At 39.0% G+C, this 27049-nt stretch overlaps 2 protein-coding genes across 4 annotated transcripts in view; one reads left to right on the plus strand and one right to left on the minus strand.

Moving 5' to 3' along the window:
- PPP2R2B (protein phosphatase 2 regulatory subunit Bbeta) overlaps positions 1–27049 on the minus strand; it is a 764919-nt gene that overhangs the window by 663885 nt on the left and 73985 nt on the right. The window lies entirely within an intron of this gene.
- The window catches only part of STK32A (serine/threonine kinase 32A), a 137408-nt gene that overhangs the window by 26208 nt on the left and 84151 nt on the right, over positions 1–27049 (plus strand). Inside the window, exons 3-4 of the mRNA XM_081505084.1 lie at positions 14236–14291; positions 15309–15460. Of these exons, the coding sequence (XP_081361210.1) occupies positions 14236–14291; positions 15309–15460 (208 nt within the window). The remainder of the gene's footprint in view (positions 1–14235; positions 14292–15308; positions 15461–27049) is intronic.

Genomic DNA, 27049 nt, shown 5'->3' on the forward strand with positions numbered 1-27049 from the left:
GTTATCTTTAGATGATTTTCTTTTTCTTCTACTTTTTTATATTTTTATGATAAAAGTTTATTAGTTTTATATAAAGATATTCATTATGAACAAGAAATTGAAGTTCAGAAATGTCCAGTAAATTTCCTAATTCCATTTATCTTGTAAGTAGTGGAGCAAGGATTCCACTCCAAGTCTTTCTGACTCAAATCATTTATCTTTCATCAAAGCATTCCTTCTTCACTGAAAACCAAGACACAAAATTGTCAGCCACAATCTTTACTCCCCACTCTGAGGCTTCACTGAATCTCTTTCTATACCAAACACTTAACAGTTGATTGCTTTCATTTGTCTACTTATTTTCTAATATATATTTATACTCATTTAATTTGAAAAAGATTATTAAAGAATGGATTCCAAATATATACACACTACAGAAAAACAAAAATGAGGCAGGGGCATTTGGGTATCCAGGTCTTGTGTTCTCACAAACATAACTGAACAAGACATGCTCAGTTTCCTGGGGATGTCACTTAGTCCCAAGCTCATTTTGTCTTCCCATCAGTGCCTCGCACAGTCCTTGGCACAGAGATGCTCAGAGTCTTGGTTGATTTGACTTGTTAGCAAGGCTGTGGCTCCTAGAGGAGTGAGTTGAACTTTCCTCCTTGCCGTGACTGTCTTAAAAGGGTTTAAGTAGCTTTTTTGGTAACTAAACATTGACCTAATTAATGGAAAACTGGTAAAATTCCAAAAGAATTATTTTTAGCCAGTGCTTCATTTTTTCAGTCCTTTTATTCCCTTTTTGACAAAATCTGCAATGTCCATTCTTAAAAATCAATGGGCAAAGTGACAGCGGGAGGTATACGGAAGGCATGATGAGGTATCCGGAAGATTGTAACTTAACGTGATGAGTACCTTCCTGTTGCCATAGTGAGATACATTTACCTTTGTTTGATGATCACGCAGCACTGACAAAGCAAACATCCTTTGGCTCCTGCTGTTAATTATCCTTCAGTTCCTGGTGGGTGTTCATCCAAGCCCTTGCTTAGGGTGGTTATTGGTTATGCGGTTGGTGGGGTGCAGAATGGCAGTTCTTGACACTTCTCAGCTCAGTTCAGTTCAGTTCAGTTCAGTTGCTCAGTCATGTCCAACTCTCTGCGACCCCATGAATTGCAGCACACCAGGCCTCTCTGTCCATCACCGACTCCCGGAGTCTACCCAAACCCATGTTCATCGAGTCGGTGATGCCATCCAACCATCTCATCTTCTGTCATCCCCTTCTCCTCCTGCCCCCAATCCTACCCAGCATTAGGGTCTTTTCCAATGAGTCATGAGGTGGCCAAAGTATTGGAGCTTCAGCCTCAACATCAGACCTTCCAATGAACACCCAGGATTGATCTCTTCTAGGATGGATTGATTGGATCTCCTTGCAGTCCAAGGGACTCTCAAGAGTCTTCTCCAACACCACAGCTCAAAAGCATCAATTCTTCGGCGCTCAGCTTTCTTCACCGTCCAACTCTCACATCCATACATGACTACTGGAAAAACCATAGCCTTGACTAGACGGACCTTTGTTGGCAAAGTAATGTCTCTGCATTTAAATATGCTATCTAGGTTGGCCACAACCTTCCTTCCAAGGAGTAAGCGTCTTTTAATTTCATGGCTGCAGTCACCATCAGCAGTGATTCTGGAGCCCAAAAAAATAAAGTCTGACACTGTTTCCATTGTTTCCCCATCTATTTCCCATGAAGTGATGGGACCAGATGCCATGATCTTAGTTTTCTGAACGTTGAGCTTTAAGCCAACTTCTTCACTCTCCTCCTTCACCTTCATCAAGAGGCTCTTTAGTTCTTCTTCACTCTCTGCCATAAGGGTGGTGTCATCCGCATATCTGAGGTTATTGATATTTCTCCCGGCAATCTTGATTCCAGCTTGTGTTTCTTCCAGCCTAGCATTTCTCATGATGTACTCTGCATATAAGTTAAATAAGCAGGGTGACAATATACACACTTGACGTACTCCTTTTCCTATTTGGAACCAGTCTGTTGTTCCATGTCCAGTTCTAACTGTTGTTTCCTGACCTGCATACAGGTTTCTCAAGAGAGAGGTCAGATGGTCTGGTATTCCCATCTCTTTCAGAATTTCCTCAGCCATCAGTGCAAAGAAATAGAGGAAAACAACAGATTGGGAAAGACTAGAGATCTCTTCAAGAAAATTAGAGATACCAAGGGAACATTTCATGCAAAGATGGGCTCAGTAAAGGACAGAAATGGTATGGACCTAACAGAAGCAGAAGATATTAAGAAGAGGTGGCAAGAATACACAGAAGAACTGTACAAAAAAGATCTTCATGACCCAGATAATCACAATGGTGTGATCACTCACCTAGAGCCAGACATCCTGGAATGGGAAGTCAAGTGGGCCTTAGAAAGCATCACTACGAACAAAGCTAGTGGAGGTGATGGAATTCCAGTTGAGCTATTTCAAATCCTCAAAGGTGATGCTGTGAAAGTGCTGCACTCGATATGCCAGCAAATTTGGAAAACTCAGCAGTGGCCAGAGGACTGGAAAAGGTCAGTTTTCATTCCAATCCCAAAGAAAGGCAATGCCAAAGAATGCTCAAACTACCGCACAATTGCACTCATCTCACATGCTAGTAAAGTAATGCTCAAAATTCTCCAAGCCAGGCTTCAGCAATACGTGAACCGTGAACTTCCAGATGTTCAAGCTGGATTTAGAAAAGGCAGAGGAACCAGAGATCAAATTGCCAATATCCGCTGGATCTTCGAAAAAGCAAGAGAGTTCCAGAGAAACATCTATTTCTGCTTTATTGACTATGCCAAAGCCTTTGACTGTGTGGATCACAACAAACTGTGGAAAATTCTGAAAGAGATGGGAATACCAGACCATCTGACCTATCTCAGCTCAAAGAATGAGTAAATCAGTTCTTGAGGTGTTTGAGATCTAAATCCAGTGCCTACAGTGAAATCCGAAGTTGTCACCATTCACATGGAGACTTTACTGCCTACTCATGAAGAAGCTTTTTTAGTAATAGGTTGTTGGTAAGATGTTTCTTAGGAGGTACCCATTTTATTTTAATTAATTTTTTAAATTGAAGCATAGTTGATTTATAATAATGTGCGGAGGTACCTATTTTAAATAACTACACACTAGGAAGTCAATATGAAGAAACATATCTTTAAAAAATTTCCTCCTAAGCCATATATATTCTGTTAAACTTTGGTGATGGTACTTCCTTCTCTTAATAAATATTGATTACGCATGTGCTACCCAACATGGCTCTAGGTGGTATAGATACCATAGTCAAAAGGATGAGCCCAGTGTCTGCCTTCAGAGAGGGTATATTCTTGGTACTATCTGTCCTGTATGATGTGCCAGTATTGTTTTGCCTAATGTTCTGGGGAAAAAAATTGGGTTGATACCACAGTGACTCATCCAGTAACAGCAAAAACAGTAATAATGATACCTCTATTGAGTTCAAACAAAAAACTCTTGACAGACACCATTGATATGCCTTATTTATCTAGTCCTCCTAATATCCTCAGAAGGGATACTAAATGCAATCAGTTTTACAGAGAAGAAAATTTAAACTCAGAGAGGTTAACTAACTTAAAGTTCATAGCTAGTAAACAGTGCAGTCAAAACCCAAACCCAGAGTTTCATGTTCATAACCACACTAGTGTATTGCAAAACTTTCAGGACTCATCTGTACTATTAAAATCTCAGAACCCACTGGAGCCACACAAAGTCACTTTCAAGTTCAAACCCTACCCCTGGGAGATTTAACATTTTGAGGTCTCTATAACTCATCCATAAAGGAGCAATAATATGATCATCTTATAGTGCTGGGGTAAGGACTAATTAGGGTAATATATATAAAGTACTGGATCAGTACCTATACATGTGTGTGCTCAGTCACGTCTGACTCTCTGCGACCCCAGGGACTGTAGCCCACCAGGCTCCTCTATCTATGGGATTTTCCAGGCAACAATACTGGAATGGGTTGCCATTTTCTTCTCCAGAGGATCTTCCCCACCCAGGGACTGAACCCGCATCTCCTGCATTGGCAGGCGGATTCGTTACCACTGTGCCACCAGGGAAGCCCTATACATGGATGTACATAATGATTATAATTATCAACTTTGACCTAAGATGTGTCACAGTGCAGGCAACAGAGGCCTACTGATTATTTATAAAACACCATTAATAATTAGCTTCAAATTCATTGAGGACGAGGGCAGAGGTGGAGAGGTTTAAGGCCATGGAAATCAGATAAATAACATTGACTGAGAGAATCTTCACACTAGGTTTGGGCCACTCAGTACGTACATCCCTGCCTGCCCTCCACTGCTTGGTTACCTGTTCAGCTCTTACTCTTTCTGCAAGGCCCAAATGAAATGCTGCCTTTCCTTGCAGCTCTTTTATCTTCTACAGTAGGAAAAAATTTCTCCCACCTTAGAGCTCCGTGGCTTTTAGTTGATGAAACAGTGGTTCATAAATCAAGCCCTGCAGACTGGTTCCAGGCAGTTTCTATCAGAATCCCTCAGGGAGTAGATTAAAATACAGATTCTTAAGTCCAGCCTCCAGAGTTTGATTCAGGTGAGGCCCATGAAAACTCATTTTTAAAAGTGTTTTCTGTTATTTTGATGGGTGGACACATTTGGAAATCCCTGCGGTACCACCAAGGCTGTCAGTACCTATGTATTCCTTTACACTGCAGTCATTCATGTGTATGTTTCATACATTTTCCTGGGAGATTATCTTTCTGATACTCCAATTCAATATAAGGATAAAAACAAGAAGAAACAGAGGAAGTCCCTTGTAACATTTTCCTCAAGTCTTAACCCTCTCCCTGATGATGTTTTGGTGCATTCTCAGGAAAAAACTAATTTCCTCCCTACAGCAGTGCTGCTTCTGTTAGTTGAAACTTGAGTGAGTTTGCTAAAAAACTAAAAATGTAAAAATTATTGGAAGAATATCATGATGCCTGCAGAATAATCAAGATAGGGCCCATCTGGGTATTAAGCTGCATATCAAGGCTCCCTTTTTATTGTATGAGTCTACTTTGTTCCGTGTGTTGGTTTCATTTCCTGGGACCTCCTGACCTGTTATTTTCCACTTGGCCAGTTTGGTTTTCCTGTGCAGAAAGCTTTGTGACAGCAGAGGAAGCGTGCATTTCCAGATCAGAAAACCCTGCATGTGAAGGGTGTAGATGGAATGGCTCGGGTCACAGTCCCACTCCCAGACCAGGGCTTCTGGCAAGGAGAGGGGGACAGGATGAGTGATGGACACCAGTGACGCACATGGTTGGTGGGACCACTGTTGTAAGATAGGATCCATGAAAAAGAGATCCTGCTTAAGAGAAGCCAGAAAGATGGGCACTGTGGTGAGATAAGGCTTTCCCTGACTCTGGGCTGCAGATCCTTCTTTCTCAGGCACCGTTACCTACATGTAATGGGCTGCAGTGGAGAATAGCATTTGAGGACAGCTCTGGACTCCACCATTCTGTCCCTTGCTTATACTGTGGCCTTGGAAAAATTGATTACTTCAGGCCGCAGTTTGGTCAGCTTTAAGAAAAGGGCAATAATAGTAGTACTATTTCATTGGATTGATGGGGTATTGAAATAATATATATATATAACAGGCTTAGACTAATGCCTGATATTCCTTACAAAAATGTTAGATATTAGCTAGATAGTAACAGATATTAATTATTCTGTTGTCCCACTAGACTGTTGGCCCCAGGACAGGAGGCAGCCTTGGCTTTCTTTGTCCTCAGCACAGAGCACAGTGCCTGATTGTTGCTGTGTAAGCTATCAGTACAAGTTTGTTGTCAGTGAACACAGACCAAGTACAGTGAGCAACGTCTGCACCTGTATTCCACCTAAGTGTCTATTCTGCTGTACTGGGCGGAAGGGGGAGGGATTACACACACACACACAGACACACACACACACAGACAGACACACAGACACAGACACACACACACACAGACACACACACACAGACACACACACACACACACACAGACACACACAGACAGACAGACACACACACACACACACACAGACAGACAGACAGACAGACAGACACACACACACACACACACACACACACACACACACACACACACACTCCTCCCCACCCCCCGCCCTCTCTCCCTCTCTCAACTGGAGTGAAGAAGGAACATATGTAACCAGCTAAGCCATTACTGTTTCCATGTTGAATTGACTTTGCCTTCAGAGAATTATAGCTTTCCCCAGTGTCACGTTTAAGCAGCCAGTGTGTGTGATGAATCAATTGGGACCAAATAACATTGGTACTTAACATCGTGCAATGTAAGTGGAGTGTTTACTAAATAAATTGTCAGCATAAGCAAGATATGCAGGGCTGGCTTCAAGAGGATATTTTCCCAAAGCACTTAAAAGTATCCACTTACCAGCAATCACATTGGCATGACAGCATGCAAGGAAAGCATTTTAAATTCCCTTGCAAATCAATAAAAAATAACTCATTAAAAAGAAGAAAAATATATGAATAGGCAGTCCTTTGAAACAATAAATGTACAAAGATATGAGACTTCACTCATTAGAGAAATACAGCTGACCTTTGAACAACAATTTGTGGTCCACTAATACTTGGATTTTTTTCAATAAATACATATCACAATAGTACACAATCTACCTTTGATTGAATCCACAGGTATGGAACTCAAATATGGAGGAAGCTTAGATATGGAGGGCAGAATGATAAATTACATGTAGAGTTTTGCTTAGGGCAGGGTTGGCACCCCAGCTCCTCACCACGTTCTTCAAGAGTCAACAGTATAAAAGTAAATCAATAATTCAATTTTTTTTTATTTGTTAGATCAAGGACAGTTGATATCACAGTGTTGGCAGGGCAATGGACAAGTTAACTCTTCTAAATGAAGGAGATTTGGTATAACATCTTTGAGGAGCTATTTACAGTATCTATTAAATTGGAAAATCCACTCTATATTTCTCCTGGAAGTTCTACTTTTATAAAGATAGCCTACAACATATGCACATAAGCTGATCGAGGATGTTTGTGGGATTATTGCAGGTAATAACAGATAATCAAATCATCTTTGGAAGTCCATCAATTGGCTAAATCTTTTATGGTATATTTATGCAAAAAAATACAAAGAAGCTATTTAAAATAATTATATATAGAGCTATATGTAATGGTATGAAAGGACAGAAACAATTATGTAGAAAGTGCTTATAATCTACAATCATATAGGAATGCTACTACCTTGCTATTGCTGTCAAACGGGAATACATGTAGTATGCAGGAAAAAAAATCTCTAAACGGTTACAGAAGAATTGGTTAACAGTAATTGCCTTCTAAGAATAGAACTAAAATTTTGGAAGGGAAGAAGACTCATTTTCTCTAAATAATTGTACTTTTTATCATTTGTAATTTTTAGTTTTCAGTGGGCCAGACATTATACTTCTGACATTATATCTCATCTTCAAAACCACCTGTGAGTTAAGTTTAATGAGCTCTGTTTTACAGATGGGGACCTTGTGATTTAAAAAAAAAAATGTAGTAATTTATCTAAGGTCCCACTGCTGGTGTCCTTTTTCTCTCATCAATAGAAAGGTTCAAAGAAATATCTAGAAGAGTGGTTCTCAGATCTCACATGTGTTCATGATTTGGTACTTATGAAGGCTGGCATCTTTTAAAGGAAAAAAATAAAATGTTCCAAATATTTCTACCTCAAAAGAAGAAAAAAGAATGGCTTTTCTGCTTTATTTTCTAGAATGTTTTTCTGCTAAATTCCAAATGTCAGGATGGTATAACAAAGTCTAAAAATGTTTCCTGTTTTCTTTCCTTCAACACTGTTTATGGACCAGAATGTTGAGAGGAAAGAGGTAGAAGGAAGGAAATAAAGAGTATCAGCCCTGGATTCCACTATCAGTAGACTTTTGTTTAGGGAAAGACTTGGGAAAGCCCGACTTGTGATTCTAGAAGGAGACACAAAGCAGTCTCACCTTGCTTTTCCCCCATTCTACCTCTGGGATGGGTGGATACACAGTAATAATAACTGTAAGACAACTATAAAAACATAGATAAGAGTGTGGGTCCAGGATCAGAAAGGTGTATATGAATTTACATGATGGTGAGTTGCTTCTGTCCACTCCTCCACTCAAGTATTGGGTGTGACTTTGTGGCAACAGTCAACCGTTGTCCGTCCTACTGGACATGTGACTGATAAATTTGACTTGCCGAAGAGCTGAGTATGATTTTAGTGCTTAAACTTTTGTTTCTCACTCAATGGTCCTTAAGTGCAATTCATGAGCTTCCCTGGGTGCTCACACAAGGGAAAAAAATACCGGGTTGGACTTTTCAACAGACTGTCTTGATTTTCAAATGGGGTACCTTCATAGAGAATTTACATATGTAGTTTTGACTGAACAAGGTTTTGCTTACTTTCTGACTTGTGAAACTAATCCCAAGATAAGTGATTCACTGTACTAGTAATGCTGTGCTGTGCTTAGTCACTCAGTCATGTCCGACTCTTTGACACCCATGGACTGTAGCCCATCAGGCTCCTCTGTCCACGGGGATTCTCCAGGCAAGAATACTGGAGTGGGTTGCCATGCCCTCCTCCAGGGGATCCTCCCAACCCAGGGATCAAACCCAGGTCTCCTGCATTGCCGGGAGATTCTTTACCATCTGAGCTGCCAGGGAAGCCCATACTAGTTATTATTTAATCTCTAGGCTGAGCATGCCTATCTATAAAAACCATAATGTTATTTCAAGGATACAATGAGACATACAAAGGAAGTGTATGTAACAGGTTCCTGATGCATAGAGACTTTGTGTCTGGTTGAGTAGTGGAGAATGTACACCTATTCAAAAGAAAAACTCTAAAGAAGTCCTTTTAAAATACTTAGTTTTTAAAATACTACATGTAGTATCATAACGTTAGGATCCATTCAACTTTGTCTGTTAACCTGATAAACCTCCAGGCAGCCTTAAGGGTACTCTAGTGACATGATGGTCACTAAGACTGGGGAAGAAGACCAATGTGAAAGCAAGACTCTGGAGCTGAGAAGAAGGTATAGGAGGTTGAGCTGCTGTTGCCTGTTGGTTTCCCATTAGGCCACATTCCCTGGCCTAGCCTCAGTGTAAATGAGAACCAGGTTTTGTCTCTCCCTATACTCAACCACTACCTTCAAAACCCTACAAAGGCCCATGGTCTAACAGGGCTTCCAGAAGGCCTTTTTATCTTCTTGGCACCAGATCTCCTCCATGAACCAGAAGGAGTTTTAAAACATGATACAAGGATAAGAAACAAAAAGAAGACACAACAAAGGTTAGCTTTGCTTTAGAGATGGAAGAAAACACTGCTTCAAGACCACCACACCACAGACTGCAAAGCCCAGATGTGTAGAAATAACACAGACAGCTGCCATTTACCTCCATGTTGCCTGATAATATCCATGTAGTAGTAGTACTAGTAAAAGTAATTAGTTCCAATTCATATTCTAAGTCTTTACATACATACTCATTTCATCTTGCTACCAACCCTATGAGGTATATGTTATTTTCATCCCTGTTTTACCGATTAAGAAACAGAGCATAGAAATAAATTGCCAGGATTGCACAACTATTAATTGTAGGAGCTGGGATTTGAAAATGGATATTCTATCTCCAGAGACTGTTTTTAATCTCAGGGACTGGCAAACTTTTTGTAAAGTAAATATTATTTTTAAAATCCTTTAAAAATGTAGAACCAATTTTAGCTCTCAGGAGGTACAAAAACAAGTTGCAGGCCCACTGTGGCTTGTGGGCCATTTGTAATCTGCTAGGTAGTACTGTACAGGTTGACCAAACTTTTAAGCACACAGTGGACATGCTATCCCATACTCCTTTAAGGCAAATGCTACATGCCTGTAATAGGATTTCTGTTGACAATATAATCCACAGTTCTGACTTCATCTCTCTTATTTTGTCTGAATTTATGAGGCTTGGTTGCCTTTTCCATTAGCCTTCCTTCAAATTAGTAATGCTGTTGGACATTTAAGAAGGGACTATATGGATAGTATAAGAGCTTATTTTCCACTTTCAACCTGTTATTGGCTTTCTCTCAGTTATTGGGTGTATTATTATTCAGGGAAGTGACTTTAGGCACTATGGCATCAGTTCTTTCTTTGACTGACTAGAAATAAAGGCATAAATAAGATGCAGTTTCTCTAAAATTTTAAGATTGTCACTTTTCTGGGACTTAGCCTGACATTAATTGACAGTTCTGCTAGTAGAAATTTATCAGCAACCTGGCATCTAATCCTTTATCATTTTCATTAAAGCTTAAAATGGCTTATAAAGAGACACGGTTCATGAAATGGATTAATATCACAATGGAAGCTCATGCTTCTAGGTATCTGCTATATATTGATACTTGGAGACGCAAAACATCATCACAGCATTTTAAGCTAGGCTGCACGTGAAGAAACCACTGTGAGTTACTGGATTTGCTAGAGGTGAAATCTTGGGCTTGCAAATAAATCCTGATTTTTTTTTTTTTTAACACTTATGTAGTTCATGAAGTCTAACTAAGCTTCATGTAATGAGTGTGAGGAAATCATTGCATTGGTTATTTCCATTTGAAACTTAAGAGGAAACCTATAAAAGTGTTTTTCAATTTATGTTGACAAGTCATAGTAAAATATAGACAAAAAATTACCTCATGATACAGTACATATCTATTTATACACATTATGTAAAACTGAAACAAAAGCTTCAGAGTCAATACTACTGTAACTACATTTAAGACATTTTTGTTATTTTCTTATCTATTCTATCCCATTTGATTTTTCAATGCTTTTTACTACCACTAAACTGATTTATTACCACTAACTTATTAATGACTCTTGACTCAGTTTGAAAAATACTTCCTTAGAAGACCCATGTTCTCACATGGCTCTTGTTTATAAGAAGCAATTGTTTGGGGATTCTTCTCTGTCTTTACAGCTTACTTTGATTTATTTGCCAAATAAATAAATGTATAAATCACTGTACCAGGCTCTATGGGAAGTACAAAGAGATGCCTTCAACTATTTCAAGTCAGGAATTTTCTGAGTTGCCAGGAAAACAAAGGTGAAACAAAGATTACTAAACAACATATAATCTCTGCCCTCACATAGTTTCTGATGTAGCAAATAAAATAAACTCAGAACCAAGGAGTCTGAGAAGATAACATAGTCAAGTGAATGGCTTAAGTAAATAGTTTTATTATCATTTTTCCATATAAAAGGGTATTTTCTTTTCTAGGAGGGTCAGTCCTTTTTTTTTTTTTTTTGCAGATGAGAAAATAAAGACTCAGAATCTGTCATTTAGGCTTAAAGACTTAAATATAAAACAAGACATCTTAAAACTCCAAGAAGAGAACATAGGGGAAGCATCCTCTGACATAAACTGTACCAACATTTTAAGATAGTCTCCCAAGGCAGCAAAAATAAGCAAATGCGATTTAATCAAACTTACAGAGTTTTGCACAGCAAAGGAAACCATGAACAAAACAAAAAGATAGCTTACAGACTAGAAGAAAATATTTGTAAACAATGCGACTGACAAGGGCTTAATTTCCAAAATACACAAACAGCTTGTACAACTCAACAACAAAAAAAACCAAACAACCCAATCAAAAACTGGACAGAAGACATTAATAGACATTTCTCCAACAAAGACATACAAATATCCAATAGGCACATGTCAAGGTGCTCATCATCACTAATTATTAGACAAATGCAAATCAAAACTACAAGGAGAGACCAAAAACCAGTCAGAATGGCCATTATTAAAAAGTTTATTTATGCGAAGAGCTAGTTCACTGGAATAGACCCTAATGCTGGGAAAGACTGAGGGCAAGAGAAGGGGGCGACAGAATATAAGATATTTGGATGGCATCACTGACTCAATGGACATGAATTTGAGCAAACTCAGGGAAATAGTGAAGGACAGGGAAGCCTGGTGTGCTGTGGTTCATGGAGTAGCAGAGAAATGGACACAACTTGATGAATGAACAACTACAAACAACAAATGCTAGAAGGGGTGTGGAGAAAAAAGGAACTCTCTTACACTACTGGTGGGAATATAAATTGGTGCAGCCACTATGGAAAACAAAGGTTCCTCAAAATACAGAGTTGCCATATGATCCAGCAATCCCATGCCTGAGCATATATCCAGACAAAACTATAGTTCTAAAAGATAAAGGCAGCCTTATGTTCATAGCAGCACTATTTACAATAGTCAAGACATGGAAGCAATATAAATGTCCATTGACAGAGGACTGGATAAAGAAGATGTGGTATACTTATACAATGGAATATTACTCGGGCTTAAAAAAGAATGAAATAATGCCATGTGCAGAAACATGTATGGACTATATATCAGACTAAGTGAAGTAAGTCAGACAAAGATGATCATATGATATCACTTACATGTAGAATCTTAAAAAAGTGATATAAATGAACATATTTATGAAAGAGAAACAGACTCAGACAGAGAGAACACACTTGTGGTTGCCAAGGGGGAAGAGTAGGAGTGGGAGGGATGGATTGGGAGTTTGGGATTAGCAGATGCAAGCTATTTTATGTATAATGGATAAACAACAAGGTCCTACTGCAGTACAGGATACTATATTCAATATTATGTGATAAACCATAATAGAAAAAATATGAAAAATACAGAGATGTACAACTGAATCACACTGCTGTATAGGAAAAATTAGCATGACACTTTAAATCAACTATAATTCAATAAAATATTAGAAAGTAGTTTGTCATTTATCAGAGTTACACCATTCTTTTCAGGTTAAATCCAAAATTGTGATAGACATGCTGTCTCACATGATTAAATGGCTTTTTTTTTTGGCTGAAATAAAGTGAGTTGTGTGTTAAGTAATGATTATTAAGTCACATTATAAAAATATTTCAACCTTGAGAAAGCTTGGAAGATGAGTGGTTCCATTACTCATCTTTCTTTCCTTCAAAAGGAGCTAATCCAATTAATTTTGAAATCAATAAATCATGTCTTTTAAAGAGAAGAATAGAAACTTTTAGTATTTTGCAATTTTTTCTGATTAAATTCTTAAAAGCCCTCATTTGGAATTTTACTCATCTAAATCCTCATTTCAAAAACCAGGAAAGATAGTGGACATTTTCTCAAGATCATCAAGGCACATAACCAAAGCTTGTCAGCTTTCTGGAAGAATCTATGCTTTGTTCTCCTCACCAAGCATTTTTTGAGCACTGAACCAAGAGACCATGCTATCATAAACTAAATATTTATTGCTTCTGACTCCTGGAAGGAAACATTTTTTTTTAATTGACATATAGTTGATTTAAAATGTATTCGTTTCAAGTATACAACATAGTGATTTAATATTTTTATAGATTATACTCCATTTAAAGTTAAGGGGTGGAAATTGGAATTTTTTTTGGCCACATCATGTGGCATGTGGGATCTTAGTTCTGTAATCAGGGATCAAACCCGAGTCCTCTGGAGTGGAAGCTCGGGATCCTAAGCACTGGACTGCCAGGAATTCCCTCAGGGTGAGATATTTAAATGGCAGATGTAAAAGATCATCTCAACTTCAAATGAATTTTATAAAATAGACTTTTATGCTCATATTTATCCTCCTCTGTTAGATATTTATGCCTTGGGGATCAACTCATTCTATAAACTTACATGTGTAATAGTTTCCTACTTGGGAAAATCGAAATCATTTTGATACATGAAAGAGTGGTTGTAATGAGAAAACGGACAAGGAGAAGATTTGTAAAGTGCAGACCTTTAGTGGCAATGTATGCACAGAGGACCAGGTCTCTGGCCACCTATGTGAAACCCCTGTTAAACACACTTAAATCCTCACAGCTTCTGTCCTTAACATTCAGTGAGAGTTTTAATTGCCCATTCAGTTAGTGACTATTTAATCTATCAGAGTCTCTCTATGGATCCCTCACTGGACCAGTCTCTGAAAAATAGAGACTCAATTTCTACTCTATTACTACTATTGTTCCTAGTACTAAGCACTGTGATTAAGTGTTTGAGAAATGTCTACAGATGAATGAATGGTCATGTTAAAGTAGTCTAGAATGTTTTTTACATAAGGTACTTAAAAGTTTAGTTCAACCTTTATATATTACTCATTAGTTACTAAAGATCAACTGAATTACTCATGATGTTCTTTTTGTTTTACAGTCAACTTTGACCACTTTGAAATTTTGCGAGCTATTGGAAAAGGCAGTTTCGGGAAGGTAAGAACCAAAATGATTAGCCACTAGCAGGGTATGTGGCTCAGAGAGCCCAAGAATGTTCAGACGAGTTACTGAGACTGCAATAAATATGAGATGTTTCTATAATGAGTTTTTATAAAAATATTACCACACTTTGAACAAAATATGTGACAGGCATCTACATAATAAACATGTATGCTTTCAGGATTATCTCAAAGTCAAATCAGTTTACTCACTGGAGTTGCACACTTTCTCTATGGTAACAGAAAGAGTAAGATTTCATAATCATTTTCAAATTGTGCCAGTACCTTCAGTAACAGTTATCTTGTCAGTGTAAGAATTAAATCTTTCCATGAAGGATAGAAGCTGATTTCTGTTTTCCCCAGTTGCACCATATTTTTTTCTTTTTTAAAGACCTACTGTAAAAAAACACCCTACTATAAAACATACACATTTTTTATAAGAATCTTCCAGATTCAAATCCTGATTGGTTTCTTTGTGGAGACAAACTTAACAGAATATCTTGTATTTCATACTGAACTTGCATTTTAGAATCGCCTGCTGTCGACTTTATCTGGCATTAGAACCTCTTAAAAAATTTTATAAATATGGACATCATAGTGTTTTTCCCAGTGCTTCAAGTCCTTTTTGGTTATATTACCTGTGGTTGCTAAAAGAAGTTCTTTGCCCAATATTGTTCATCTTAACAATGAGCCATGCCCATTTCACTCGCTAAAATCTGAATAAAAATGTCATTTGTTATTTGAAGATTCCTGACATGGAGGAAGTTATTTTCCCCCAATATGTTGTCTTAAAAATCCCCAAAAGCAAAAACAAGCAAACTTGTCTGAGAAAGCAGAGATTTAGAAATTGACTTGGTACAGGGGAAGGAGAAAGAAATCAGAACTAAGTAGCAACTTTAACATCAAAGAATTTGCACATGACAGGGCCTCCAAGTGGTGCTAACCAGTCTTGTTCTGTCTCATGCCACAATCCATCACCTCCCTAATCACGTTCTCACTCGGTTGGCACCATTAGGTCTGCATCGTACAGAAGAATGATACCAAGAAGATGTATGCGATGAAGTACATGAACAAACAAAAGTGTGTGGAGCGCAACGAAGTGAGGAATGTCTTCAAGGAACTCCAGATCATGCAGGGACTGGAGCACCCTTTCCTGGTTAATTTGTGGTGAGTGGTTTTCTTGGACATTTAATGGGACAGTCCTGCCTTCACCCCCAAGCCTGTTACATAAACACACCCTGATTTCTAAGTGTGCATTTGCAAAACCCTCATTAGGATCTTCGTGGGACTTTCATTCACCTTGGTTTGTCTTTCTAAAGAAACAAAATTCTTATAAATACTGTTCAGTTCAGTTGCTGTATATCCCCTTGTCCTTGAGGTCAGTATTCTTTTAAAGCAGGGGTCCCCAACACCTAGTTAGGAACAGGGCCACACAGCAGGAGGTGAGTGAGCTTCACTTATATTTACAGCCACTCCCTATTGCACACATTACTGGGAGTTCCTCCTCCTGACAGATCAGCAGCGACATTAGATTTTCATAGGAGCATGAACCAAACTATGCTTGAATCTTCCCAAACCATTTCCCACCACTCCCATCTGTGGAAAAATTGTCTTCTACTAAACCAGTTCCTGGGCTTCCCTGCTTGCTCAGTGGTAAAGAATCTGCCTGCAATGCAAGTAACCTGGGTTTGATCCCTGGGTCGGGAAGATCCCCAGGAGGAGGGCATGGCAACCCACTCCAGTATTCTTGCCTGGAGAAAGAGCCTGGCGGGCTACAGTCCATAGGGTTGCACAGAGTCAGAAGTGACTAAGCAGCCCCAAACTGGTCCCTGGTGCCAAACAGACTGGGGACTGCTGTTTAAAGCACTGTCATTTAATAGGCTGACAAGGAATGTGTTCAGATGTCTTCTCACTCATTACATCTTTTTCCTCATAATTGTGGGGCAAGGACTTTGAGTGCCAAGTATGGCATCACTGGTGGACATGAAGTTGATTGTTAGGACTTGTACAAAGCGCCTTCTCCTTAAAGTGATGGGCAAGCAACCTGATTTCCTTGCAGCATACTTCTTAAGCAGCCACATACACACTCATGAATTGGAAAAAGATGGGTGCTGCCTTTCTCCCCAAACCAGCTTTAACACAACTGGAGCTAATTTATGTCAGTAGCTAGACATTAAATGACTGATCTGCTCTCAAAGCCATTATCATAATCCAAGGCTTAGAAGATGGCAGAGAGGCTTGTATTATCTATTACTTCGAGGTCTTTATGTGGCTGGCTCATTTTCCTCTACATTTTAATGCATCCATTATATTAAGAGCCAGTTCTTAAAGCTAATTCAGTATGACTGTTATTTAAATATGCATACAAAGCAGTTCTTACTTACTAGTGAAGGAAAAAAACAAACTTTTTCCCCCCTTTTTAGTCAGAGAATACTAATGGAAAAATCATCGAAATGTCACTGTGTGTTTAGGGAGATTCTCTGGAGGAATCAGTGCATAAAACCTGTCTCCATCTTTAATTAATACAGCTCACTTCATACACAATTTGCTCAAAGACACTGTGCTGCAGTTGAAAAGAAGATGGTTGTGTGTGACTTGGAAATAGGTCTATTAGGGTTTATGCACTCCTCAGACATAGGGAAGCTAATTTTAAATACAGCTTCGGTGTATTTAATCAGTATTTTAGAGTGGCCTATTCACAGTGCTGCCATGTAAAGAGTTAAATGGATGCAGCTCTTTCTTTTCCATCCTTAACAATCATCAAATTGCCTTTTTTCCCCTCTCTTCACAATGATGAGTCTCCCTTTGTTCAGAGTCACATTGTCCTTCTTCAAAAGTTCAAGCAACTAATTTTCTTCTTTTAAGACCAGGAACCCTTCATAAGGACACATTTAGCATTTTACTCTCTCAGGCTTGTCTCTCATCGCTGAGTAGGCCAAGCTGATTTCACTCAATTCCCCCCTTTTTAAATAACATGAGTGTTATGAGCCTTGAAGCTGGCCAAAGTTTATAGATTTTGCTTTGCTTACTTGGTGTCATTCTAGATGACATTCTCTTCTCCATGCATGTGATAACAGGACATATATTCTCCTCTGCCCTTCTTCTCACCCTGACACTGAATCCTGCATTAGAACCTGGGGCACCATTAACACTGATGGAAGAGAGAAGAGACTCCTTACCCCATGATTCTGGCACCACATTCAGTACTGGAAACTGGGAGGGGGCATTCCTAAACACAGAGCGGCCCTGTTGTCCTTCAAACCTTGAGATACGTCTTCAGAAAGCATCTTTATTCCTTCTAATAAATGCCTTAATTAGTATAGCATAGTAAATATAAGTGTCTCTTTCCACAACTCTTAAGTACCTTGTAATATTTCAGGAGGTGTGGTGATGAGTAACTTACTTCATAATTCTGAAGTCCCATTGTTAGAAGGGGTTAATGTGTGCCATTTGGTTGTTTCTGTGAATGAAGTACGGTAAAGAGCTATGCCCAGTGCCCAGAACATAGTCAGCATCTTACAAATGGTAGTTGTTACTTTCCTTGCTCCATTAAGTCGTAGCATTCTGAACGTGCCCATCACCAACAGCCAGTGTGGCTCCCAAAAGACAACTTTGACGGGTACTTGGCCCCACGGCATCATGTCAGGTTGTGTGGTGGCACTCACATGCCAACTCATTCCCTATAAAAGTTTATGCTTATTTTTTTCCCCCTTTATTCTGTGAATCAAAGAAAAAAAGATCTCCAGTGTGTTATATACAATTTAATCAAGATTTTTATGTCCTGGGTTTAACTAGACTGAGCTTTACATCCCCCAAACTTCAAGAGCTGGTTTTCTTAAGAAGCATCATATGATAAAATTACAGCAATATTTTCTTTAAAAAACTCCTCTGTACCCATTTATGTATTCTATTTTGCTGATAGCTCTGTAGGCCTGTCAATACTACTTATAGTAATCTTCTCATGGATGCTCAAAATGTCCTTGTCCTCTGGGATGTTCAGAAAATTCTGGTTTTCAGGATAAAGGAAAACACAAGGAGGTTTTGCACTAACGTTAAGAAGTTGGCTTATGAATATACTGATATAAACATATACACATATTACCTTTGAAAACGTTTCCACTCATGGCAACTTGAAAAACAGAAGATCGCATAGAAAAATGAAAACTCTCCAATAATCCTATCACCTTGAAACCACCACACCTAACTGTGTGTACTTTCCAGTAAAATGTCTGTTTTTGATGATGCATGAGTCCCATTCATTGCTTCTTTCATGTACAGATTTTCTGAGCACCACAATTTATAATTAGGGTTGCCAAACATAATCCAGGATGCATAATTAGATTTGAATTTCAGATAAATAACCGGTACCTTTTGGTATATGTCCCAAGTATCATACAGGACATTTTTAACTGAAATAGAAATTCAGATAATGAGTAAATTTAAATGGCATCTTGTATGTGCTCACTCTGGAGACCCTAATTGTAACACAGATCCATACTGTGGGGATGCAGTGGTGAGCACAAGCAGACAGACCTGCTCACCCACACATTACCAGTAACCGTGAGAGGCTGCTCTTAATCAGGAGGCACATGAATATATCAACTGTGAGAAGTGCATGGAGGGTCTAATTGCACGTATGGGTTTCAGGGGAGGAAGGTCACTAATCCAGGAGCAGCAGTGTTAAGGGTGGAAGAACCTGCTGAATTAAAATCCAACCTCCCCATCCTCCGAGGACTTGGCCCCACCCAGAACACAGACATCAGATAAAGGTTATGTTAGAAAGTGAAGGCTGCCATTCAGGGCTGATATCCAAAAAAAGCAAATACATTCTTCCCTTGAGCCCCTCCCCAGGGGCCTCTGACAAAGCCCTGGCAACCCATAGCCAGAACCAATCGCCCCAGACCTGCCCAGCACAGCAGATCCCCAGGAGGCTTTTGTTAATTGGAATTAAGCCTGCAGCTGCACACAGCCGCTCCCTCTGCTCTCCTAGCCTGGCTCTCCTGTTCCTGTGAACTCCCAAGGGTCTGCGTGTGGTTTCAGGAAACGAGGAGATTGTTTGTATTAAGTGAAAAGGACCATTTGTCCTGGGAGTGCGAAAAGGGAGCCCTGGGAGATGGCTCAACACAGCCGCATGAATGGGTTCCCTGGAACCAGACTCCATCATGTGTGACTCAGAGCCCTGGCACCTGTCACAGAATCAGAGACCCTGAGAACGCAGGGTGGCCTTCAGAGTCCCGGCATCAACATAATAGCTATTACTTTGGGTTTTACAGATATGATGGCATGTATTCATCCCAGCAACTTAGGTGGATAGAGATTTTTCTTCCCATTTTACACCTGAAGAAACGGAGGCTCAGAGAGGTTAAGCTATTCCCCAGAGTCTCACAGCCAGGACTCAAACCCGGCAATCCTGACAAAGCCCCTGCTCTTCCTGCTGTACTCTCCCCTCCCCTATGGACATCTTGGGAGACTGTCTTACAAAACACATAAGGAAATTCGATTGATTTTGTCGCTTATTCTCCACACCCCGCAAGAATACAAACTCCATAAGGCAGGTTTGTCCACTGCTCACTCTCCAGCTCCTTACAGTAATGGTGCCACCTCACAGGAAGGGCTGAATAAATCTCTGTTGAATCAACAAATGAATGAACGAACAAAGTGAATTAGCAGCGGGAGTAGGCTTCTGGCTCCTGGTTGGTTTTTTTTTTTGCTCTTTTCCCATCACACCTCTGCCACCTCTCCCGCACTCACAAACAGCCCCATATTGTCGTGCCTGCTCCAGCTTCTTTGTCGGCCCTGAGGTCAGAGGGAGGGGAGATTGAATCCGTCTCAGCACTTGCTATGTAAATGAAGCAATTTACATTTTGTATTTTGCTTGGTTTCTTCATCTATAATTGGGAATGACAGCAGTTTCCACAGCAGAAGGTACTACTTGTGAATAAGAACATGTATATAAAGCATCTCAGACACAGTAAATGTTTAATAACTGCTTTAAACAAACAACTCTGAGGCCCCTCCCAGAAATGAAATGACTCCCTTCCGCCATGGCCAGAAATGATTCTAAAATTTCTCAGGTGGACAAATGTTCCTGAACATGAGCTGGCTTGGGCATTACAAAGTCTTTTGTTGTAAAAACTTAACTCAGTTTCTTTGACTATAAAATAAATGTTTTGGTATAAAATACAGAAATTTCTAACGAAAATAATAAATACGCATATGTCATCTCTTAGAAGTAATTGTTGTAATAGTTATCTACTACTGCTTTAACAAATTATCACACAAAAACAACAAATTACCACAAACTTAGTGGTTTAAAACAACATGAATCGAAGAAGTTCAGGTTAAAGCTATTTTCATAGTATAATGAAAACGTTATTTTTCTTTCGCCCTGCAGTTATTTGCGCTGAAAGTTCACAAACAGACAAAACTAATCAGAACAACAATTACCTATGGAATGTAGAGATTAACTAGAAGGTAGTACGTGGAAAACTTTTAGAGTGATTGAAAGGTTCTATTATCTTTACTGTAGTGTTGCTCATATGAGATTATATATTTGTCAAAGATCACTATATTTTACACATAGTATTTGTGCATTCACTATAAATGAATTTTCCCTCATTAAAAGAATATAAATTTTTATATTTTATAAACACAAAAATATAAATTTAAAAACACACAAATATATTATCTTACAATTTTGGAGGTTAGAAGTTCAAACTCAGTCTTAACTGAGCTAAAATCCAAGCTGTCAGCCTCCTTCTGGAGGCCCTATCAGAGAATTTGTTTTCCTTACTTTTCCAGCATCTTGAAGCTGCCTGTGAGCCTTGGTTCATGGCCACTGCTTCCATCTTCAAGCCTCTGACTTTCCACCTTCCTCTACCATCTTCTGAGGACGCTTGTGATTATACTGGGCCCACCTGGTGGTGATGGTTCTCTCCTGACCTAGCTCTCTAGCCAGGCTCCTCTAAGCCCTTTTCTCAGCTAGGCCTCAACCTCGCCCTCTAAAAACTTCAACTAAACACTCGCATGTTTCTAACAGCTCAAAGTCTCATCCTAGAATGACCCTAGCCCCCTAAAGTGCTTTGCTGAGAAAACTCAAGTCTGCCTCGAAAACTTACTCTTTGTTACCCCACCAACCCCTCAAGATAGCGCTCCTTCTCTCAGCCTCTGCGGGAGGGGAGGAGCCCAACTTCCCTACGTAGCGTCAATTAACAAACCAGATACATTTCACATGAACCAACCCCACCTGCCCAGTTTTTGTAGGTTTTCACCTTCCTGACTCTTTTGAGCCCCGGCTCACCACCCTCCCTGTTCCCTATTAAAAAAATCAAAGTTGAATTCAGTTCACACTGGACTCTTTTACTATTGCAATAGGATATCCTAAAATATCCATTTATATCCTAAATAAATATCCATTTATATCCTAAAATGTCTCCTTATTACTTTAACCACTGTCAGCTTTAACTTAGGAAGAGATATGATTAAATTAAGGGCCCTGTGAAGGGGAGATAATCCTGAATTATCCAGTGTTGTCATAGGAAGAAATTGTCTTTAGGTTTGGCCCTGATGAACTCGGGTAGGTATGGAAGAATGGAGTAGTTCCTGAAGATGAACTTAGCAAAAAACACTGTTATTGTGTGGCCAACACATAATAATTGTTCCATATAGTTGTTGACTGACAGACTAATGGACTAATGGCCAAGAAACTAGGTCTTTATAATGCAAACATTCACTTATTCATTTACTCCTCAGTATTAAAAAGGAGTCCTTAACTGTAAACAACACAAGGAGATATTAGAAAATTTAAGCTCAAGAGAGGTTCATTGGAAGGATGTGGGGTAGCTTACACAGTTATCAGAAGAAAAGCTTGAAGAAGTAGGTCTCAGGAGGGTGAGGACCAGAGGCAGCTCTGGGACTCTAGATGGCAGGAACTAATGGACAGGCTGTCTCAGCTGGGATGAGTCAACTGTAGCCAATTTTCTAACCTTGCATCACCTACTCAAGGTTGAGAGTCCTGGGAGGGAATCCAACTGGCCTTGCTCAGAAAACATGCCTATCCCTTGGCAAGAAGAAAGAGTGAAATAAATAATGACTCCTAGACTGTCCACCTGAGCACTTGATAAATAATAATGTCATTCACTGAAGAGGGAGATCTGAGGAGGGGCAGGTTCATTGTCAAAATAAGGAGCTCTCTCTTCCCTGTGTTAGTTTTGAGCTGCATCTTAGGTACCCAGATAGAGCTGTTGAATACATGATGAGTCTGGAGCTCAGAAAAGAAATCCAGACTCCAAGGAAAAGTCCCACAAAATACTAATATGGGAATCATTGGCTTATAGGTGCTACTTAAGCCAGGGATTTGAAGAAAGCACCACTGGAGAGTAATTAGAAGAAAACGGCTGAGGATTCAAGATCTAGAGCATTTAATAGTTCTGATAGAGGAGGGAGACTCCGGGAACTAGAAAAGAAGGAATTGCCAAGAACCTAGCCAACAAGTGAGGAATAAATCAGGAGACTGTGGCAATGCAGAGTCAAGGACACTAAGTACTTCAGAAAAGAAGGTGTATAAACCATTTCAAGTGCTGCAGAGAAGTCAGGAATGAGGAAACAGCTGCCCACTGACTTGGAAAGATATGCATATTGTGACCTTGATAAGAGCCAACTTCAAAAGTTTAGACAAAAGACTGAAGGGAGTGACTTGATGAGAACATGGGACTGTGTAATTTTCTTTTTGGAGGGTGAAGTGCAAGTTGGTTTTGTTGTGTTTTGAGATTAACCCATGTTGTCAAAAGTAGCAAGTATATTGTCATTTCTCTATTATAGTCCATTGTATGAATATACCATGATTTATCTGTACATCTTAAAAATTTTGTACTATGCAAAACAATTTTTAAAAATTGAAGTGTAGTTGATTCACAGTGTGTTAATTTCAGGTGTACATCACAGTGATTCCTGTGTATATGTGTTATTACAAATTATCAAGTATAGTTCCCTATGTTATACAGTAGATCCTTGTTGTTTATCTATTTTGTATATAGTATATAGTAGTGTTTATCTATTTTATTGTTGATGGATGTTTGGGTTTTTCCAGTTTGAAACTTTTACAAATAGTTCTGCTATTAGGATGCTTGTTTGTATCTTTTGGTAAACAAAAGTACTCATATAGGGGGGCATAAACCTAGGAATTAAATCACTGTATCCAAAGATTTATGTACATTTACTTGACAGTTTTCCAAAGAAGTACCAATTTATATTCACATCAGCAAGATGTAAGAATTCAGGTTGGTTTTAGATTGAATTTTCCTAGTGACCTAGAGTTTGGGCACATTTTTATATGCTTACTGGCCGTTGGGAACCCTTTTTTTTTTTCAGAAGTGCTTGAGTTTTTTGTCCATCTTTCCATGTTTTTTTGCCTCTTTTTCTCATTGATCTATAGAAGTTATTTATATATTCTGTTGCTGGCAGTTTAGTTGCTAAGTCGTGTCCAGCTCTTTGAGACCCCGGAACTGTAGCCCACCAGACTCCTCTGTCCTTGGAATTTCCCAGACAATAATACTGGAGTGGGTTGCTATTTCCTGCTCCAGGACATCTTCCCAACTCAGGGATCCAACATATGTCTCCTGTGATGCAGACAATTCTTTTATTGATGAGCCACAGGGTTGGATATATTCTGTAAACAAGTCCTATTGAGGATGTAAATTATTTGCCCAATCTGTGACTTATCTTTTCATTCTAAAATGATGTTTTTATAAATAGTCATTAAAGCTTGAATTTAAATATGGTATAATTTATCAGTCTTTTCCTTTATGGGCAGTGCTTTCTGTATCATGTTTAGGAAATCTTTGCCCGTACCAATGTGAAAATATCTCCTGTTTCCTAGAAGCTTTGTTGTTTTAGGTTTTATATTTAGATCTGTAATCCAGGATCAAGACTCATTTTTTCTCCATATGAATATCTAATTAACCCTACATCATTTATTGAAGCTTTTTCACTTTCCTTCCTGCATCATAGTGACACATTTGTTATTAGTCAAGTCATCACATATGTGTGGGTTTCTAGGCTTTGTTTTATGGATCTGTTTGTGTACCTTGACACATTTATCACACTACTCTAAGTACTATAACTTCAGACTGGTAAAAGAATTCAGTAACATAATTTTTCTTCTTGATTAACTTGACTATAGTTGGCCCTTTCCAATTCTATATAAATTTCATAATTAGTTGTCAATTTGTATTTTAAAGCTGCTGGTATTTATATTGGGTTACATTGAATTTATGGATTAGTTCAGGGAGAATTAACATATATTTAACTATTAAACCTTCCAGTTTATCAAATACACAAACACATATACCTATAATTAAGGTATCCATTAATTTCCATTTTTAGTTTCAATTTTTAGTGTAGAGTTCTAGCATATTTGTCTTTAGATTTATTTCTATATATTTGATGTATTTTGTGTGTGTACTCAGTCACTCGGTCGTGACCAACTCTGTGACCCCAGGGACTGTAGCCAGCCAGGTTCCACTGTCCATGGAATTTTCCAGGCAAGAATACTAGAGTGGGTTGTTATTTTCTACTCCAATGAAAAAGCAAGAGAGTTCCAGAAGAACATCTATTTTTGCTTTATTGACTATGCCAAAGCCTTTGACTGTGTGGATCACAATAAACTGTGGAAAATTCTGAAAGAGATGGGAATACCAGACCATCTGACCTGTCTCTTGAGAAACCTGTATGCAGGTCAGGAAGCAACACTTAGAACTGGACATGGAACGACAGACTGGTTCCAAATAGGAAAAGGAGTACGTCAAGGCTGTATATTGTCACCCTGTTTATTTAACTTATATGCAGAGTACATCATGAGAAACGCTGGGCTGGAAGAAACACAAGCTGGAATCAAGATTGCCAGAAGAAATATCAATAACCTCAGATATGCAGATGACACCACCCTTATGGCAGAAAGCAAAGAAGAACTAAAGAGCCTCTTGATGAAAGTGAAAGAGGAGAGTGAAAAAGTTGGCTTAAAGCTCAATGTTCCGAAAACTAAGATCATGGCATCTGGTCCCATCACCTCATGCGAAATAGACAGGGAAACAGTGGAAACAGTGTCAGACTTTATTTTTTGGGGCTCCAAAATCACTGCAGATGGTGATTGCAGCCATGAAATTAAAAGACGCTTACTCCTTGGAAGGAAGGTTATGACCAACCTAGACAGCATATTGAAAAGCAGAGATGTTACTCTGCCAACAAAGGTCCGTCTAGTCAAAGCTATGGTTTTTCCAGTAGTCATGTATGGATGTGAGAGTTGGACGGTGAAGAAAGCTGAGCGCCGAAGAATTGATGCTTTTGAACTGTGGTGTTGGAGAAGACTCTTGAGAGTCCCTTGGACTGAAAGGAGATCCAACCAGTCCATCCTAAAGGAGATCAGTCCTGGGTGTTCATTGGAAGGACTGATGTTGAAGCTGAAACTCCAATACTTTGGCCACCTGAAATGAAGAGCTGACTCATTGGAAAAGACTCTGATGCTGGGAAAGACTGAGGGCAGGAGGAGAAGGGGACGACAGAGGATGAGATGGCTGGATGGCATCACTGACTCGATGGACGTGGGTTTGGGTAGACTCCGGGAGTTGGTGACGGACAGGGAGGGCTGGCGTGCTGCGATTCATGGGGTCGCAAAGAGTCAGACACGACTGAGCAACTGAACTGAAATGAACTGAACTGAACATGACTACAAAGAGTAATTATCAAAATTAAATTTTCTAGTAGTTTGTTGCTTGTTTACCAAAATACAATTGACTTTCAATATTGACTTTGTGTCCAGTGACCTTGTTACATTCTCTTATTCATTCTACCACTAGGCCTGTTGATTCTTTTGTATCTTCAAAATTTATAATCATGTCATTAACTAACAGTGACAGTTTTAGTTCTTCCTTTCCAACCTTCTTACCTTTTACTTTCATGCCCATTGCATTTGTATTGAGAAAAATGCGGAGTATAGTGCACATCCTTATGTGTTTGTCCTGATTTCACAGGGAAGGTTTTCAGGATTTCAAGATTTCATATGATAGCCGTGGATTTGTAGATATCCATTATCACAATGGGCTTCCCTGTGGCTCAGTGGTAAAGAATCCACCTGCAATGCGGGATACCTGGGTTCGATCCCTGGGTCGCGAAGATCTCCTGGAGAATGGAAAGGCTACCCACTGCAGGGTTCTGGTCTAGGGAATTCCATGGACTGTATAGTCCATGCAGGACTGATCGACTTTCACTTTTTTCATTATCACAATAAAGTTTGCTTCCAGTCCTAATTTGTTATAAGTTTTTTTTTTTATCATGAATGAGTATTAAATTTTGTCAAATGTGTTTTTGTTTTATCAAGATCATTTCTATCATATGGTGAAGTAAATTAATTGATCTTCAAATCTTAAAACAACCTTGATACTAAAATACACCCTAGTAGGTCATGTCCTATTAAAATAAACTCTAGTTGTTCGTGTCCTATTACAGTAAACCCTGGTTGGTCATGTTCTATTGTTTCTTTGTATATATCACTAGACACTAGTACACATTTTAAAATATCTATTTATGTTTATTTTTATATATCAATATTTCTTTTATTATGTATATTATATGTATTTTTTTAATGTGCATAAACAAGTTTAAGTGCAGTATATCAGCCAATCAAGAGAAAGGACCTTGTAACATAGGATAGAAAGGGGAAAATAGCTAGAGTGAGCTGTGGAAAGTGAAGAGATAGATGTG

The sequence above is a fragment of the Giraffa tippelskirchi genome, chromosome 6 (assembly GCF_054371585.1).
Source record: "Giraffa tippelskirchi isolate mGirTip1 chromosome 6, T2T-mGirTip1v1.2.pri, whole genome shotgun sequence".
NCBI classification, from domain to species: Eukaryota; Metazoa; Chordata; class Mammalia; order Artiodactyla; family Giraffidae; genus Giraffa; species Giraffa tippelskirchi.